This window comes from Rhinichthys klamathensis, unplaced genomic scaffold (genome assembly GCF_029890125.1).
Source record: "Rhinichthys klamathensis goyatoka isolate OS25496 unplaced genomic scaffold, OSU_Roscu_1.1 h1tg000095l_1, whole genome shotgun sequence".
NCBI classification, from domain to species: Eukaryota; Metazoa; Chordata; class Actinopteri; order Cypriniformes; family Leuciscidae; genus Rhinichthys; species Rhinichthys klamathensis.
This window is the reverse complement of record NW_026606634.1, coordinates 641947-660371: the sequence shown is the minus strand read 5'-3', so window position 1 is coordinate 660371 and position 18425 is coordinate 641947. Positions and strand designations below refer to the sequence as shown.

Genomic DNA, 18425 nt, shown 5'->3' with positions numbered 1-18425 from the left:
AAAACATTGAAATATCTTGCAGATAAGGTTATACTATCAGTGTTGGGGAGTAACGGAATACATACACCGGCGTTACGTATTCAGAATACAAATTATGAGTAACAGTAGTCTCCACAGAACATAAAATATTCATTTTATTTTATGTTTCGTGTTTGCAAAACAATGTTACGGATGTGACCGGTCTGAAAGCGCCACTAAAAGACGTGACATTTAATCACGTCTCACAGAGTAAAACGTTCACAGAGACATCAAACAGAAAGCACAAAACCTTTCTTTAAAGTAAATTTCGTTTTGTATTAATTGTATCTTAATTTTAATCAATGTTTCATCAACCAATTGCCTGGATTTAATAAATAAGAAGTAAATATAGCAGACGATAGATAATCACGAAACGGAGGCGCCGGCGCGTGAACTGGAGCTCGTCTCATAAATGAACCGAAACTCGGCGTATAAAGTAACCTACTTGCCTCACAGACATGTCTACTTTTAAACAGAACAATTCAAACTGAAAGAAAACAGACTACAGACTGCTCTCTGCTTATGTAATCCGTGTGAAATGTGCATTTCTCTCTGGCGCGTTGACTACTGCGAAGATCACGAGTCAGCATCGTCAACTTCATCTTTGCAGCCGACAAGTTTTTTTTTTTAAGGATTTGTTTACTGTTGTGTGATTGGACAGCACCATTTAATGGAAAGCACATTCACTGCTAGTTGTCTTTCTGTTCATTTAAAATAAACGTAGAGCAAGTAGCTAATCAGTGCCTGCTCGTTTATTCAAACTAAGTTGTCCTATAACAGACGAACGTCGCAACGCCCCCAGAAAACATTATTAACCAATAATATCATAACCTAACATGTTCCACCCCCATCAAATCAATCTGAAATACTACTACACGGTATGAAAGTTAAAAGCATTGAAAATATGAATGTAATTTAAAAATATATATTTTATTGAGAAGCAATTGTTCTAAAGTACGAGTGGAAGTTCAATATATATATTTTTTAATATGCCTTCAGACAAAACTAGTAGGTGTCACATGTAGAACTGCCCACTAATGTCTAGATATGACTCCTCACCTGTGCTCCATGTTTCAGGAGGTGTTTGACCACTTCAGCATGTCCACTAAGAGCCGCTGCATGCAGAGGTGTAAATCCCTGCTTATCCCTGCAGGACACATCAGCACTGCGCGCTACTAAGAGCTCCACCACCTCCAGATGCCCTGATCGGCAGATACAATCAGTCTCTGTAAGATAACACACTATTCTGAGCACTATATTAATACACATGCTTCTTCAGAGGACCAGATACCTTGATGAGCAGCCAGATGGATGGGCTGCCTGTCCTTTATGTCTCTGGCACTCAGGTTGGTCCCTTTGTTTAGAAGCATGGTCACTGTCTAAGGACATTGTTGATTAGTTTTTAAGAATGGTATTACATAACATACAAACCTCATCAATAATGTTTAAAGTCCCCCTGTAGTCAATCAATTTTATCAAAGCTCATCTATGATCACCAAAATTACAATTTTAAATGTTTTTCCTTGAAAAAATGTGTCATGCCTTAAAATATCTTGAATGTAACTCTACACCCTTGCCTCATTTAGATACACAGTTCTATGAATATGCAAATGAGCCCCGCCTCCACTCACTCAGCTCAGAGATCCACTGGTTGACGATCACACGTTGATCTGATTGGTTACAAGGTCGTTTGTGACGTCAGAAACACCAGCGATTTCAAACCGTGTTTTTGAGACTGTCTTTGGTTCACTGCCGTTTTAAGCAGAAAATTCTCAGCAATGCTGTCGACTTATGAACTTACACATGGTTTGTCTTAAAGCGTATTAAAAACACCACATAGACATACAAACAATATTAAAAGCTTGATTTTCACCACAGGGGGACTTTAACCTCTTAACCTTCTCCAGAGCGTCGGCGCACTGAAGCGTTTTTTTATTTATTTAGTTCAAATATACTATCAGATTTAATGTTATACCTTGACAAACTATACATCATTAAAAAGATATAAGACTCAAGATTCAGTATTTGACCACTATTGTATTCTGAGAAACTTATAGTGACAGTTATGTCTTAATTTGTGTCAGGAGTTATGAAATGAAAAAAACGAGTCGATACCTTTAATATGAATTATGAGCGTCAGCCGGTCCATTCATAAAAAACACTCCGTGCTGTCCTCATGATAGCGATTCACAAAACAACGTCCCTGAGGGCTTTTAGCTCAACAATGTGCAGATGTGGAGAAATATTGATATATTCTCATAGATTCACATCATATTTCTATAGACAGGAATAATATTTATTGAATTTATACCCAAATGCGTCGATGTAATCATAATGATCGCTTCTTCCTGAGATGTGCTGTGTTTTCCATTCATACCAATAGCATGGGGGCGCTATTATGTCCAATAAAATTCCATATATGGATCATGAAGAAGACCCATAGTCATGTGACATTCCAGGACGTCACTGAGTGATACAGAAAGTACAGAGATCGCTGTAACATGCAGATAAAGATGTTTTGAAGACAATAAACATGATTGCAATGATATTTGAGTTACCTGTGTTCTTCAAGCCATGCCAGGTATTTCATAATAATAGATTATATTTATAATGTAATGCTAATCGATATAGATTTCATCATTGTTCAGAACACTAAATAATACATTTTCTGTCTGATTTTTTTTTTATCTGAAGCCAAGTTAGATCACAGAAGATTATTTAAAACACTAGACTTGCGTTATATAGTGAGTTTGGAGCGCAAACATAGTTTTAATCTCATAAATGGTCGTGTATTGATGGTGTGCTAAGCTAACATGCTAGCGAGCCCAGGCGCACCTGCCACGAGCAGTTATTGTTTTATGATTTTTTTCTAAATAGGAATGCTTACTGAAATGTTTCAGTGCATTTGATACCAGTTTCAAATATTTAGTGAGAACTTTGATAAAAGAAATTAGGGTTTGAAACCCTATGAATAGCTTGTGAATAGCCAGTCGTTAGTAGCTATAATGCAGACAAAAGAAATGCATATTTAGAGCCATAATAACCAGTCTGGAGAGGTGTAAATGTGTGCAGGGGAGACTGAGACTGAATGGGGCACCACAAAACAATAGAGACAATAGACTGAATAGATGACTCAGAAGATGACTAAACATCAGTTTGCTAATAGAGTCTAATCAAAATAAAGTAATTTGACATGATCTTGAAAAACATTTAACTAAATACAGAGCTTTATACTTATCATTTTCAGATTTTAAATATAAAATGGTCAGACATGTGGCTTTAGCTGCAGTGCATTTCTAGATTGCTCCAGGGCCAACTTCAATTTTATTTTCATGAAGATGTTTCATAAAAATAAATTTCTAATAACTTTACAAAACTTTGAAGCTATTTAAAATTGTTTTTTTCATTATGACAATAATTAATTCTACATTTACAATAAACAACCAAGTGTCAGCTTTTAAATGAGATCATACTTGTGCTTTTAGTGCAAAGGGTTCATGAACTGTATCTGTTTTAGTTTGGGTATGTCATTTCTGGGGATTTTTCAATAGTGGGCTTGAAGCTTAACAGGTTAAGAGATATAATAGAAGGCTACGTCTGCATGAATCCGGATATATGTGAAATACGCCTTCTGTCCACAGTGAGAAGCTGTGTTTATGAAGACGCTCTCTAAAGTGGATTCGCATTGTAGTGTGGATGGAGGTATTCGAAAACCATAATGCAAATTGTACTATCTATTACTATATTGGCATTGTCGAGCCTGCTATTTACTTTCAGTGTTGCTAAATGTTACTTTCTACAATCTTTATGATACATTCCTGCAAAGATTACAGAAATGTTTCTCACAATTGCCGTCCTGTGTCAAAACATGAGGGAAATTGTATTTTTGACAATACAGTGGTGGCCAAAAGTAATGTCCGGCCAAGGAAAATTGACATGTTCACACTTTATTCAAATATTATTCAAAATTTGCTAAAGTTTTTGTAAGCATAATGCATAGTTGTTAGCCTGGATGCCAGCCAAACTTAGCCCCGCCCACAACATTAGAGGTCGGGAAGTTCGGTCTGGACTTGATCCGTTGTGGAGCAAGTATGCCCGAACCAAAGCTGTTCGGACCAATCAAATGGTCAGGGCGGGCTTTATACGATGATGGACAGATGATCAACAGTAACGTAATCATCCACGTCACCAAAGAGCGCTTGGGATGAATTTGTTAGTTTACAACAAAGAATGGCCGCCGCTGGAGAACTGAGATGTGTAGATTCAGCCATCGCGTCTGTTATAGAAGATATAGACAGCGCATTCATTTTAAAATAATTTTGTCTGTGAGGAATTGATTGGATGGTTGTGGTTTGCTATTGGTGGATCTCATGTGAGTGACAGGTTGCCCCGCCCTCGTCATCAGAGAAGAGATGCTTAAAGAGGAAGGGGAAGTTATTCTGATTTAAGATTACAAGGTGCACAGATCAATCATTTAGAATAAATATTGCAATATTGCATTTAAAAAAAAAAAAGTTTTATTTCATAGTGACTTTCAGTGTGAACGAGAAACTTTTGGAAGATGCTAGTGTGGACAGAGAGCGTTTTGAAACGAAAATACCATTTTTAAATGTATCCTGATTAGGGCTGTCAGTTAAATGCGTTATTAATGGCGTTAACGCAAATCCATTTTAACGGCGTTCATTTTTTTATCGCGCGATTAACGGTCTTTTTGGCCTAGCAAACTTTGTAGTTTTTTTCACATGCTTTTGCAACGAACGAGGACGTTTTTAAAGCGCAAGCGGATCCAGCTAGACCGGAAACAAAACAACAGGCACGCCGCACACACTTGTTTGGGCTTGCGAGCCGGCCAAATAGTAGGTGAACGTTACGTTTTGAGTGGATGACGAGCGCGAGACGCCGAAATGGATGCCAATAAGATTCTGAATGGAAAGTTTACTTTTAAAAAGTTGCCAAATGGTTCCATTGACGAGACCAAAGCGATCTGTGTGTTTTGTCGTTGTGAACTGAGCTATCATCATCGCAGCGCGTCCAGTCTGAAACACCACTTGATGATGGCCAAGCACACACACACACACACACACACAGCTGATGCGAATGCTCCGCCCCCTCGTCAATATCAGGACCTCGTCAGTATTTCTTTCACCCTTTTATTGATGGACAGTGTTACACTGTGTGAGAGATTATTTGCTCCAAGTGAGAATGTTAGTGTGAAATTGAACACTGTATATGTCAATGTTGTTTTCAATAAAAAACATTTGCACAAAGCAAGCCGATCCACTTTTCCATGTTGATAAGAGCATTAAAATGAGAAAAAAGAATGGGACAAAAAGAAATCAAGAGACATTTAGAATAGATAAAAATGTGCGATTAATCGAGAGTTAACTATTACATTAATGCGATTAATCGCGATTAAATATTTTAATCGTTTGACAGCACTAATCCTGATTAATGTAGACGTAGCCATAGTGTTTAGATAAATCCTCAATGTATCGTCCTCGAGATTGAGTGTCAGCTCTTGCCATACCTCTGCATGTCCACTGTGGACGGCGTGATGTAAAGCCGTTCTCCCAAACCGATCGGCTACATTCATGCAGCTCATGTAGGGAAGCAGGGCATCCACACACTCCGTGGCTCTGTTGGCTGCAGCTACATGTAGTGGCGTCTGACAGAACCTGTCCTGTGTGTTCACCTCTGCTCCCTTCCTCAGCAGAAGCACAACAGAGCCCTGCATCACAGCATCACAACATGAGAAAAGACGACACAATAAACAGCAAAATGATGTTTTAAAGTCCTCTCATACTTCGTTCTGTGAGGCAGCGGCCCGATGCAGAGGAGTCAACCACTCCTGGTCTTTAGCGTTAACATTAGCACCTAAAACACAAGATCACAGGCCATCAAATACGAAAACAGAAAGACAACATGTTCTAAATGAATGTTAAAATTAATTTAACAATTACAATGTATACACCACCGGTCAAAAAGTGTCTTATCCTCACCAAGCCTTCAAACTACAGTAATATTTTTTAAATATTATTACAATTTTAAAGTCCCCCTGTGGTGAAAATCAAGCTTTTATTATCGTTTATATGTGTATGTGGTGTTTTTAATATGCATTAAAGGGGTCATATAATGCCATTTTTGTACAAGCTAATATGATTCTTTAGGGTCTAAATTAAAAGTTTGTAATATACTTTAATTAAAAATTCTCATTAGTATTGTAAGAAAACACTTATTTTACCTGGTCAAAAACAGCTCTGTTTTCAGCACGCCGTTTCAGTGCATATGACTTTAAATGATAATGAGCTTTGCTGACTCCGCCTCTCTGTTCTGTGCGTACACCGTTTGTAACACAATAACACAATAACCATAACGCGTTGTTCATTATAGACGTGGGATTATGAATTATATTGAGAACGTCATACATAGAAAACATGCCGTAATGTACCCTGAGTGTAAACCTTAGACGCATTCATTGTGAAGCGATTTGCAAAGATATAAATATTAATATAAAGTTTAATAAAACGTTACACTCACTTCAGTTGTTCTAGAGGTTCAGCAGGAACACGAATATCTGGTACCGGTCCTTTATTCAGGAGCAGCTTCTTAGCAAAACCAGCTTTATACTGACCCTCGTTTATAAAGCAGTCTGGTGAGAAATGATTCGCGCAAACATGAAAGCATTGACGTTGCTCGTGGGGAATATTCCCTTCGAAAACAAACTCAGCCACTGCGTCTTCAGCGGTTCGGATTTAGGAACATTAAAATGACTGTGTTCGTTATTACACCCAAGAACAGAACACCACAATCGCTTAGACGCCATTCTGCTCATAGACAGTGCTCCAGCATATCAACAATGACCGCGCCGGTCCGCGCAGACTATGATTGACAGCTGGCTCACGAGCGAGGGCGGGTCTGTGTTGAAACGCTGCTGTCAATCAACAATCGTGGGAGGGGCTTCTGAGCGTGTGACGTCACACGGTCGAACGGCTCGATTTGAGGCAGGGGAAAACATATAAGGAGATTAAAACAAAAACACTGGATGGATTTTTATCATTATATGATGGTTGTGTACAGGCACTGCCAACACACATTTCAGTACAATCAACTTGAAAAAGTGCATGTACCATTATATGACCCCTTTAAGACAAACCATGTGTAAATTCATAATGTTGGGTACACACCAAAAGATAATCGGGCTGATTTTGGGCCGATTTCCCCCCTTCCGACAATCCTAGCTATGTCCCGATTATCTTGATGGTTCTACAGATTATCTTATCAGATATTCCCTTGGTGTGAGATGTGTTAAGAGTGTCCGAACCTGCTCGGAAGAACGTCGGAGGCGCCCCGATTGCGAATCGTAAATATTCAACATGTTGAATATTTACGATCGGAAATCCTGATGTGTGGGGGGGAACCCCGAGGACAAACGCGCGCTCGCTCTGGAGATTATCACGTGAAACGAAACAATATCCAATCAGAAAGCGAGATGACGGAAGACGGAAGCATAACAAATGCAGTCATGGCGCAGCACAAAGTGAAATTGATGTGGACAGCAGAGATGGAGGATCAGCTTGTTGATTTGTGGCAACAGCACAAATGTTTGTACAACGTGTGGTGTAAAACCTACAATAATAGATTGGACAAGGAGAAGAGTTGGTCAGAAATAGCTTCTGCAATATTAGAGAGAGAGACGGAAAATTAACCATGTTTTTATTATAGACGTATTGAACATTTGTATAACCAAATAAATACTATAGTTAGAATTTTTTTTTTTTGCAAAACTATGGTTAATTTGTGGTCATGGTCTGCCTTGATTATTCTGATGTCTCACAAGATTTTGCGAGATTTCCTGTGTTCACAGTCGAGAATCTGGTTGAAAATCTGTTCGTGTGTGGTGACATCATGGCACACCACACACTATAGGAGCAAAACGGTTAAATTTAGGATTTTTTCTCCTCATGTGTGTGGTCTTTCACATTTTGAAAATCTTATAAGATGTAAAAAATCTTTTGGTGTGTACCCAGCATAAGTCGACAGCATTGCTGAGTATTTTCTCCTTAAAACTGCAGTGAACCAAAGACAGTCTCAAAAACACGGTTTGAAATCGCTGGTGTTTCTGACGTCACAAACTACCTTGTAACCAATCAGATCAACGTGTGATCGTCAACCAGTGGATCTCTGAGCTGAGTGAGTGAGTGGAGGCGGGGCTCATTTGCACATTCATAGAACTGCATATACTAAATGCGGCAAAGGGTTTAGAGTTACATTCAAGCTATTTTAAGGCATGAAGATTTTCTTTTAAAGAAAAAACATTTAAATATGTCATTTTGGTGATCAACGGTTAGTTTTAAGGGATAAATTATTGACTACAGGGGGACTTTAAAAGAAAAGTTTTCTATGTGACTATATTGTAATATTTATTCCTGTGATCAAAGCTGAATTTTTTTGCATTATTACTCTAGTCTTCAGTGTCACATGATCCTTCAGAAATCATTTTAATATGCTGATTTGCACCTGAACTGATGAGGATCTCCATGATATGAACTCCACCCACATACGCTGCAGCATGAAGGGCGGTGCGGCACTCTTGGTCCTGAAACAACAAATAGTTTTTTTGCCAAGAAAAATGTGTGCTCATTCTATAATTTTAATATGCAATATTTCAGCATTCTAGTCATCAGGTATGTGCAATTATTATGCATTCTAACGAACATGTAAAAGGAGTAACATAATTTGTCAGAATCAGGATGTCTCTTCAAATATCATAAGACAAAACCATATACCAGTTCATCCACTTCTTCCATTTGTTCCAACAAAAATTCCACCATTTCAGCATTCTGGCTGAACACTGCCTGGACCAGGAGCGACTATAGAGAGACACGGATTAGAAGGATCAGTGAAGTTTGCAGAGGAAATTATTTATGAATACAGGGTTTGTGAAAAGTGTCCAAATGGTTTAGCGTCATCTTTTTCATATTCAAAGTCAGTTTTATTGTCATTTTTAAAGTCACCATGAAATTGACAATTCCTACTGGAGTATTTATCTGTAGTACACATCATTATTGGATTGGATTGGTTTAAATCCAACGTATTTTTAAGAAAATTGTGGATTATATATAAAAATAAAATAAAATAAAATAAAAGGTCAATATTTTGGCCACGACTATGAATATAGAGAAGAGGCTTTTGGCTAAATTATAGCAGATCATACTGTTGACGTCATGTGTTTTCACTCGACAGCGTAAAAGTCCACTATTAGGAGAACAGATTGATATAACTAGTTTTACAGAGACAGTTTTTATCTAGTTGTCTTTATCACCAGAGTAAGTTTATTAAAAATCAAGCTGAAACAATGCCACAGAACAAACTAAACATGTCCTGACTTCTGACCATGCTTCTGAAGAAAACTAAAGCGAAAAACACTTACCTGCTCTTCTATGTTTAATAATCCCATCTCCTCAGATTAGTCAGGTCGGAGTTTATTCATTAGGAATCTGATAATACAGTAATACGTGTATGAAGGAAATAAAGTTTGCTTTGAACGGCGAACAGTGAGCGGATCCACTCGTCAAACTGCGCTGTAACATGAAGCTGCTGGTTTACAGCGCCACCTACGCCAGAACACAGGTATTACATCACGTGAGGTCCCTTGATGTCACATTTTCAAGATAAAACATAAAACATAATGGATTTCTAAACAAAGATAACCTATTTTTACTTTGCCAACATTACCGTGGATGGAGAACTGTACATTATGATTCGCATACTTCTGGCTGTATACTTTTACTGTACTTTGACCATCTCTGTTTTGTTGAAGTTCAGTTTATAAAAAGATACATGGCTGAACTAAATGGCTTTTTTTTTGTGTGTGTAAAGAACCTCAATTCATGTCAATTGAAATACAAATCTTTACTCGCCGTTTAAAGGCTTGGCCTTTAGAAATGTGAACATTTTTAATTCATTTACTGCAGTAATTTAAAAGTATTAGTACTATTTTTTTTATCTTTTTCCATGTATGATACCCGCCCCCAGAAGGTCTTTCCTATCTTTTCTTTTATTAACTTTTTGTCTGTACAGTTTTTTTCTGTATTTATGTTTGTAAATGTTAATGGTTATGGTCCTTTTAAAGGGGTCATGGACTGGCTTTTAAAAAATATATATATTGTTGTCTGAGGTTATGACGTTCGCTTGGTTTTTACATTCAAAAACATCAAAATGAATAAGTAATAGGCTATTTTCTACCCTAGTTTTGAGCCTAGCTCAAAAACGCTCGGTTTGCTGAGCCTGGTGTCAATAAAAGCTTTTATTGGACTAACATGGACGTTTTCAGTTCTGAAACTTACAGGATATTCTTATAATATGATGACCTCTTAGATGTCAAAAGCTCAAGCGAAATTTGATTTCTCAGTTCATCACCCCTTTAACATCTGGATAAAGGACTACAGTTGGAAATAAGGCTATTTGCCGATATTGGCACATTTACAGAAATGTTAATCAATGTGCACTGTCCTTAAACAATAAATGATTAAAATAAAAAACAAAACAAAAACATGGAAGCTGATTTACAAGCACAAATTTTCCTGCAATGATTTGATTTATTGATATTAGTATTTTGACACTCACCAATAAATGACTATAAAAGATATTGTAAAATACATTTTTAATTTTTCACCCTCCTGAGGTAGGACCACATTTAGTAGCAGTTGTATATTTAGTCCAGTTGTATATTTCTTTGTCGTTCTTGTGTCGTACATCTTAATGCTGGAAGTTTCACCCCTACAAACGTAGCAAAATTCAGCTCAAGTTCCACGGTTGCAAAACACATTGTGATTAAAACCTCCCGAAGCTTTAAGAAAATATGCACATGTTCTCTCTTGGCTCCACCATGGCTCCATACTAGTGAAACAATAAATTGGGAGCTTAAAAAAACAAGATTGTTCTAATTATTCACGTGTGACCATATGGATTTCTGAATTATTAAAAAAAATATATATATATAACATGGTGGCATCCATATAGGAGAATGGATACTGGATACAAACAACAAATGTTGATAAATACAGAAGAAACTACCAATCAAATTATATTTGGGTAGAAAACAAATAAAAACACAAAAGATGGTAAACTGCATAATATTTCTCCATATAAAGTGATGACAGCCTAATAGTTTAAGACTTAATAACTAATAATCTGCTCAGATTCGTGACCTGAAGAGAGAAACACCACTCCAGCAGCCCTCAATCTGTGCTTATAATAAATATACTGCAAATTATCTTCTAAACTAAAAACTAAGTGCATCAAAATAGTGTTAAATATAAAAGTATACCATTGGAGAGACTCGTAAAGAGATCTCATTTTAGCTGTAGAACGTCAGCTTTAATAAATGACAATGAACAGTTTTGATGGTAACGCCATTAATACAGTTGAACAGGTCAACAGTTAACCCATAGGGTCAAGTACATCACATAATGTAGATCTCAGCATGTTCAGTGTCCTCAACAAGTAAGAGAATCAGTGTGTTAACTGAAGGTTATCAGGTGAACACACTGGTAAAGCTGCTCGGCTCATAACTCGTCGTGTGGTATCTCCAGAGCGTGGTCACAAAGATCTGTGGGAAGAGTTACAAAAAACTATCACATACGTGCAATATGTATAATGAAAAATAAAATGGCTTAAAAAAATAAAAAATTGTATTGTTGATACGGGATGATCAAGATTTTATTATACATTTTATTAAAAGGGATAATTTAACTAAACATTCAATTCTGTCATTATTTACTAACCCTCATTTCATTCCAAACCCATTCGTCGAACACAAATAAAGATATTCTGCACCTCCATTGATAGTCTATTCCCCCAAAACGTTCATAAAGAGATCATATAAGAAATCCATATGAATCGAGCAGTTTTAATTCAAGTCTTCTGAAGAGACACACTCGCTTTATATGATGAACAGATTTAATTTAGGCTCTTATTCACATATAAACATTGATCAGCGAACATGAACAGAAGCTCAAACGTGCTGCGTAACATGAGAATGAACTTCGGTTCATGTTCGCTGATCAATCTCTGTGTCCTCCGGAGGTTTGCCGGCCGCGTATGTCATCAAGGATCTCTAATTTCAGGTTTCGGGTTCAGGTATTAAAAAAACGAGTTTCAAAGTGCAAGTTTTTGAAAACAAGACCGTTATCGTCTCCGTGTAAACTACAAAGATGCGTAGTTTCAAAGTCACATCGCCAACTACTGCGAATACAGCGTTTCAGTGGTTTTCACGAATCTGTGTGTACGGGAATCGTTTTGACAACGTTGTCTGTACAACTTTTCCATTTATAGTGCATCGTTATCATGTAAACGTACCCTAAATCGGTTCTTCATATAAAGTGATCGAGTCTCTTCAGAAGACTTGGATTAAACCACTTGATTCATATGGATTTATTTAATTTATAATAAATGAGGTTTTATTCTCTTTACGAAGCGTTATAGTAGGGCTGTAGTCAAGACCACCTTTGTCGAGTCCAAGACCAAGACCAGGACTAGGACTAGTAGAGTCCAAGACAAGACCGAGTCCAAAAAGGTTTGAGTCCGAGTCAAGACCGAGTCCAGGACAGGAAAAAAGTCTTGACATTAAATGACAATCATTTTGGGGTATTATTTGTTGATCTAAAAGCAAAAACAGTGTCACAACACCCAGGATTTTTAAGTATAGACATTCCCCTTGATATCATATAATCTTCTAATCTAAAGACAAAAGAATGATGAGATATGGTGATACCTCATAATAGCAGTGTTAGAACTGATACAAACACCAACCCACTACTATTACCACTGCTAGGTACTAGTAGCCTACTGAGTATTTGAGCAACTAAATGACAATATAGCTTCACTCCAGTAAAATATATCTGTGGTAATTTCTTCACGTTAAACCGAACTTTTATTTTGACGGGTTTCTGAGTGTATCTGACGATGAAATGCTGAAGATAAACGTGTACTTGAGTATGTGTAGTACACGAACCTGCGGCACTCACTTGCAGAGACTCGCTGAACAATCAGATTTGATAGCAGTTTTTAATATTCACAGTGACTAGTCCATATAGCAATTTCATATTACGGCAGTGAATAGACAGATCTGTTATTTCAGCTATGCGCCGGTATTGCAGTAGCAATAGTAGAAAAGAAATCACACACGCGCAGGTCGTACATGTCAATGAAGGGCACTACAATCTGCGGTAATCTGCGGAGGTTTCTGTGGAAGTCTGCGGGTGCATACTACAATAATACGTTACTGGGAACATAAAAAAGACACCTCGGTCGAGACCAAAAGCCATATTTGGCAAGACCAGTGGCCGAGACCGAGACAAGTCCGAGTCCGAATACCAGCGAGTCCGAGACCATAGAAAAACGGTCTCGAGTCCGGATCGAGTACTACAGCCCTGCGTTATAGTTTTAGGTGAAGGGACAGAAATCGCTTAAATTTCATTAAAAAGACGACCGATAGTCTTGTGGGTTTGGAACGACATGAGGGCGAGTAATCCCTGGCAGAATTTTCATTTTTGGGTGAACTATCCCTTTAAATTAGCTTGAAAATAGATGTTGTCACAGGAATCCGGTAAAAGAGATGCATGTGGGGTGGGGTGGGTAAGTTATAGGACTATGTTGTAATGCAATAGCTTAAGACAGATGTGTGAATTTCATATAAAGGTTTGAAATAAAAGAATACTGAATCATGTATGCATATTGTCAGCCGTACCTGTCCTCTTACTGCAGAGCTTGTCTTTAACGTTGTCTATCTCATGAGAAAAGAATTCAATAAGTTCGTCCTCATGCTGCTCAACGATCGTCTCACACTGTGAAGAAACATGAGAGACGTTTCTAAAACTGATAAGGAAATGCATCAATCAACAGAAAAGTGCATCCTATTTGCACTAAATATCAAAATAATTTGTAGTTTAAAGGGTTAGTTCACCCAAGAATGAAAATGATCCCATAATTTACTCAACCTCAAGCCACCCCAGATGTACAGTATATGAGTTTCTTCTTTCAGCCAAACACAGTCAGAGTTATGTTAAAAAATATCCTGGCTCTTCCTAGCTTTATAATGAGAGTGAATGGTGCCTTAGATTTTGAAGCCCAAAAAAGCGCATTCATCCATGATAAAAGTAATCCATACGACTCCAGTGGTTATTAAAGGCCTTCTGAATTGAAGCGATGCGTTTGTGTAAGAAAAATATCCATATTTATAACTTCATAAACTATAATCACTGGCTTCCGGCAACGGCCGTACACGAGTCGGGTCAGAGGTCACTCATCCGCCGGAACTGGACTTGTGTACGTTACCAGAAGCCAGTGATTATAGTTTATTAAGTTATAGGGGTGTAACGGTACATGTATTCGTATTGAACCGTTTCGGTACGAGGCTTCCGGTTCGGTACGCATACAAACCGAACGATTCCTTGGACCATTTTTCCTGCCGACAAAATCCGCGCTGGCGCGACCACCACAACGTTGCGCAACATCAAATGGCAAGCGTAATGAAAGCGGAACGAAACTGCGCTTCTCATTATATTGTGTTTCACGGACCGTTTATCAGTTCGGACCAGCAACATCTGTGCAGCGCGAGCCGATCTTGATCAAGCGACACTGTTACAACACAGCGCTAAGAGATCCAGTGAAGTTAACATTTGAATTCGCCACTGAAGTAATAACATCGCTGCGAGATCTAGTGAGAAGCATTCAAATTTCTCCGTTATTAACCGTAGATCTCTCGTCTCTCGTGGGAACCAGGAGAAACATTGTGCCGTGAATGAACTAGTTATAGCCTTTAAGTCCACAGATCAGCAACATTCACCATGGATTTAATATAGTAACACTAACTGTAACCATGGAAGTTTGGCTGGAATAGTGAAATGCTTTCAAGAACTTCACACATCTTTTTCCAGCACTTCAAAACTCAAATATTATATAAATATTATATATAGGCCTATATTTAAATGTTATTTTTAATGTGATGACCAAAACATTATTTGTTCATCCTTCAAAGATTACCCCCATTTATAAACCTGAACGTTTCAAGATGTAGGAAAACTCAAACTTATTTTTTTTTTAAATTTCTTTGAATAAATAGGAAATTTCTCTGGCATTTCTTTCTTTTTGCTGTATCGAAAATGTACCGAACCGTGAATTTTGTAAACCGTTACACCCCTATTAAGTTATAAATATGTATATTTTTCTTACACAAACGCATCACTTTGCTTCAGAAGGCCTTTATTAACCCCACGGAGTCGTATAGATTACTTTTATCATGGATGAATGTGCTTTTTTGGGCTTCAAAATCTAAGGTACCATTCACTCCCATTATAAAGCTTGGAAGAGCCAGGATTTTTTTTTTTAACATAACTCTGACTGTGTTTGGCTGAAAGAAGAAAGTCATAAACATCGAGGATGGCTTTAGGGTGAGTTCATTGTGGGATAATTAACATTTTTGGGGTGTACTATCCCTTTAAGGTTTGTCTAGTCTTTACCTAAAAATGAACGCGTGAATAAATGAAAGAATGGATCTCACAGCAAACTTTAAACTGGAGATGACTCTGGAGTCAAAGGCCACATCAGAAAGGTCCATGGCAGTGCCGTCACGGGACGCGTGTCTCACGTATGTCTTTCGATTGGTGGCAGGGTCAACATGTTCGCCGTAATCATTCATCTTCTCACAAACCTCTTCCATCAGTTCAAGAAGATGACCTTCAGAGCGAGCAAAGGGAACCTGAGGACATTAAAACAAATACATGAAGATCTCAAAGTTGGTGTAAAAAAAAAAAAACTCAGAGCCAGGGTTGTTATGAAACAAAAATATGTCACCTCTCTTACTGACTGACTGCCATCAGGATTAATCCTAAATGATCCAGTCTGGATCATTTTCCTGGGATCTACTTGTGATATGGCCCAGTCCATCTCATCAACTAATGCCCTGCATGCTGGGGGGAAATAAGCATGATGCATTTCAGAAATAATCCTTAAAACATTTCAAAGATGCAATTATTAAGGTATGTAACAGAGCAAGTTTTATTGCAATCAACCCACAATGGCTGTCTATGTATCAGAAAATATTAATGTGCTCATGCAAAGGTCGAAGAAGGTGGAAAGAAATACCTCCACATTTGATGTCTTGTCTGGCTCCTTGGACCAACATTAGGTGCAAAGAGATCAACGCACAGAAGATAATCACGTGAAAATGGCTTTCCATCCCCACCTAAGAAAACAAATCAATAAAAATGTCAAATAAATACAGGTTATTTCATACAATAATATTTCACTGCAAACTTGGATAGTTGGAATAGATCTCCATATGCCGGGTACACAAGGATTTCTTTTTACAAAAACACAAGCGAACAATAAAATCCAACATTGTGTGTATAATAATCGCACAGCATCACACTTCGGAAAACATACATACCGTTTTCTTTAAACGCACCGCACACACACCGACACACACGCGAAGATGAACTGATGACGTGCACACAGGATAATTGTGGCTCAGCGGCTGACCTGAGATCTGCCACAGTTTGGTTCTTCTTCTTGAGTGGTATTGGCTGTTGACAGTGGCTGTTTGGTGCATTACCGCCATCAACCGAACTGGAGCGAAATACAAACTTGTTTTTATTTTTATTTTATTTTATTCATTTTTTATTGAACAATTATTCATGTACAAACAATATGGCAATATTATTAAATCTTAACATTAGAACATACAGAGCATGTGCATGAAAGAACAAATACACAAAAAGTAAATAAAAATAAAAAATAAATAAAAATTAAGGGGCTATGGTTTTTCTTTTATTTAATATTCTTCTATGATGGAAAAAGGTTACCCCAGTCTTCAATCCTTCAGAAATCACTCTAATATGCTGATTTGCTGCTCTAAAGCAGTTATTAACAATTGTTATTTTATTATCAATGCTGAAAACGTTTCTGCCGCTTAATATTGTTGTGGACACCATGGTTAATTTTTTTCAGGATTTTATGATGAATTGAAAGAATATATTTAAAATATAAAGATGTTGTAACATTATAAATGGATTTACTGTCACTTTAATCAATTTAATACAATATTATTGATTCCCTTCTTTCTTTCTTTTTTAAATCTTACTCCCCTAAACGTATCCTATATCACAGTTTCCTCAAAAATATTAAGCAAACTTATTATTTTTTTAAAGACAGCAATAATAAATAAATGTATAGGCTATTGTATCATATTATATTTTAATCAAGTGACCGATATTGTTTTGGCAGTTTTTTTTTAATCTAAATCACACGCAGCAGAAAGTTTTTACAGTTCCGGAGCTTTTAACAGAGCAAAAGAAAAAAATTATTCTGATCGGGAAAAAACGACTGGAATTGTAAGTATAGGCCTACTGTAGACAGTAATAGTAGGCCTATAGTACAAAGTATACTTTTGTGGGAAGCCATCATAAATATGCCGTCGTTGTGGCCGCTGAGATTCGGTTTCAGAGATTCACAGAAGTCGTTGAATAGTAGATAAACAGCGATACAGCCTAATATGATGATTCAACTTTAAAGGCGATTATTTTATTGAATAAATAACACGGAGCGAGTGAATGAAGATGCACATTCACTCTCTGACAGCAGATGGCGCTGATTGTCAGCTAACATCAACTAACAATGAACATTAGTATTTTTAACATGTATTTTACTGTATCTTAATGTAGCTATCGCTCATTGTTAGTTAATGTTAGCCTACTTAATTCACTAAATAACGTTAACTAATGGGACCTTATTGTAAAGTGTTACCTATTGTTCTTAATAGTTCTTTTGCACTTTAATCTGTTTTAAACATTTGTTTTGCTTTATAATTTTGTGTGTGTGCATTGTTTTATTGTATATTTAAAAGTTCAGAGTTATTTTTATTGTTAATGTTATTAAACCAAGGAGGACAACACAATACATGATAGGCCTACCATATAAACACTCTCAGAAAAAAAGGTACAAAAGCTGTCACTTGGACGTTTAAAAATGTTCTAATATGTACCATTAAGTACTAAAATGTACACTTTTGCTACCAATATATACCTTTAATGTACTAATATGCAAATATGTACTAAAAATGTATCTTTTGAAAGGGAACTGCCCCAGTGACAGCTTTTGTACCTTTTTTTTCTGAGAGCGTACCATGGTAAATCCCTTCAGCAATTATTATTTAAATGAAAATTTGATACCGTGACATGCCTACAGTTTAAACTAAAGAAGTACTATCAATACATAATTATTAAAAACACTTTGAGGCAGAAATATTTAAAAACATTGTTTACTGTTCTCCTTATGTTGTCTATTTCTATCCCCTTATTAAGTTAAAACACATTTGAGACATTTTCATAGGTGCACTAGAACAATCC

The 18425-nt window shown here is 37.0% G+C and overlaps 3 protein-coding genes across 3 annotated transcripts in view; 1 reads left to right on the top strand and 2 right to left on the bottom strand.

Annotated features, from left to right (window-relative positions):
• LOC130086221 (serine/threonine-protein phosphatase 6 regulatory ankyrin repeat subunit C-like) overlaps positions 1-9585 on the bottom strand; it is a 45319-nt gene extending 35734 nt beyond the window's left edge. The window contains exons 1-7 of the mRNA XM_056252429.1: positions 9449-9585; positions 8805-8888; positions 8536-8614; positions 5822-5892; positions 5546-5746; positions 1310-1397; positions 1078-1220 (exon numbers count right to left, since the gene is read on the bottom strand). Of these exons, the coding sequence (XP_056108404.1) occupies positions 1078-1220; positions 1310-1397; positions 5546-5746; positions 5822-5892; positions 8536-8614; positions 8805-8888; positions 9449-9475 (693 nt within the window). The 5' untranslated portion in view covers positions 9476-9585. The remainder of the gene's footprint in view (positions 1-1077; positions 1221-1309; positions 1398-5545; positions 5747-5821; positions 5893-8535; positions 8615-8804; positions 8889-9448) is intronic.
• The window catches only part of suox (sulfite oxidase), a 137058-nt gene that overhangs the window by 12105 nt on the left and 106528 nt on the right, over positions 1-18425 (top strand). The window lies entirely within an intron of this gene.
• cnpy2 (canopy FGF signaling regulator 2) lies at positions 11375-16672 on the bottom strand. Its single transcript, XM_056252452.1, has 6 exons — positions 16469-16672; positions 16165-16264; positions 15874-15989; positions 15581-15778; positions 13769-13865; positions 11375-11629 (listed from the first exon to the last, which is right to left on the bottom strand). Exons 1-6 carry the CDS (start codon positions 16637-16639, stop codon positions 11586-11588), a joined length of 726 nt encoding a protein of 241 aa, XP_056108427.1. The 5' UTR covers positions 16640-16672; the 3' UTR covers positions 11375-11585.

What these genes read in the sequence shown, in the direction of transcription:
- cnpy2 (XM_056252452.1), bottom strand. Translation starts at nt 16,639, where the DNA reads ATGGCGGTAATGCACCAAACAGCCACTGTCAACAGCCAATACCACTCA. An exon ending in GCAGTCAGTCAGTAAGAGAG is followed by an intron (nt 15,779 to 15,873) that starts GTGACATATTTT and finishes TAATGTCCTCAG; the next exon opens with GTTCCCTTTGCTCGCTCTGA. An exon ending in TCTCCAGTTTAAAGTTTGCT is followed by an intron (nt 13,866 to 15,580) that starts GTGAGATCCATT and finishes GTTTCTTCACAG; the next exon opens with TGTGAGACGATCGTTGAGCA.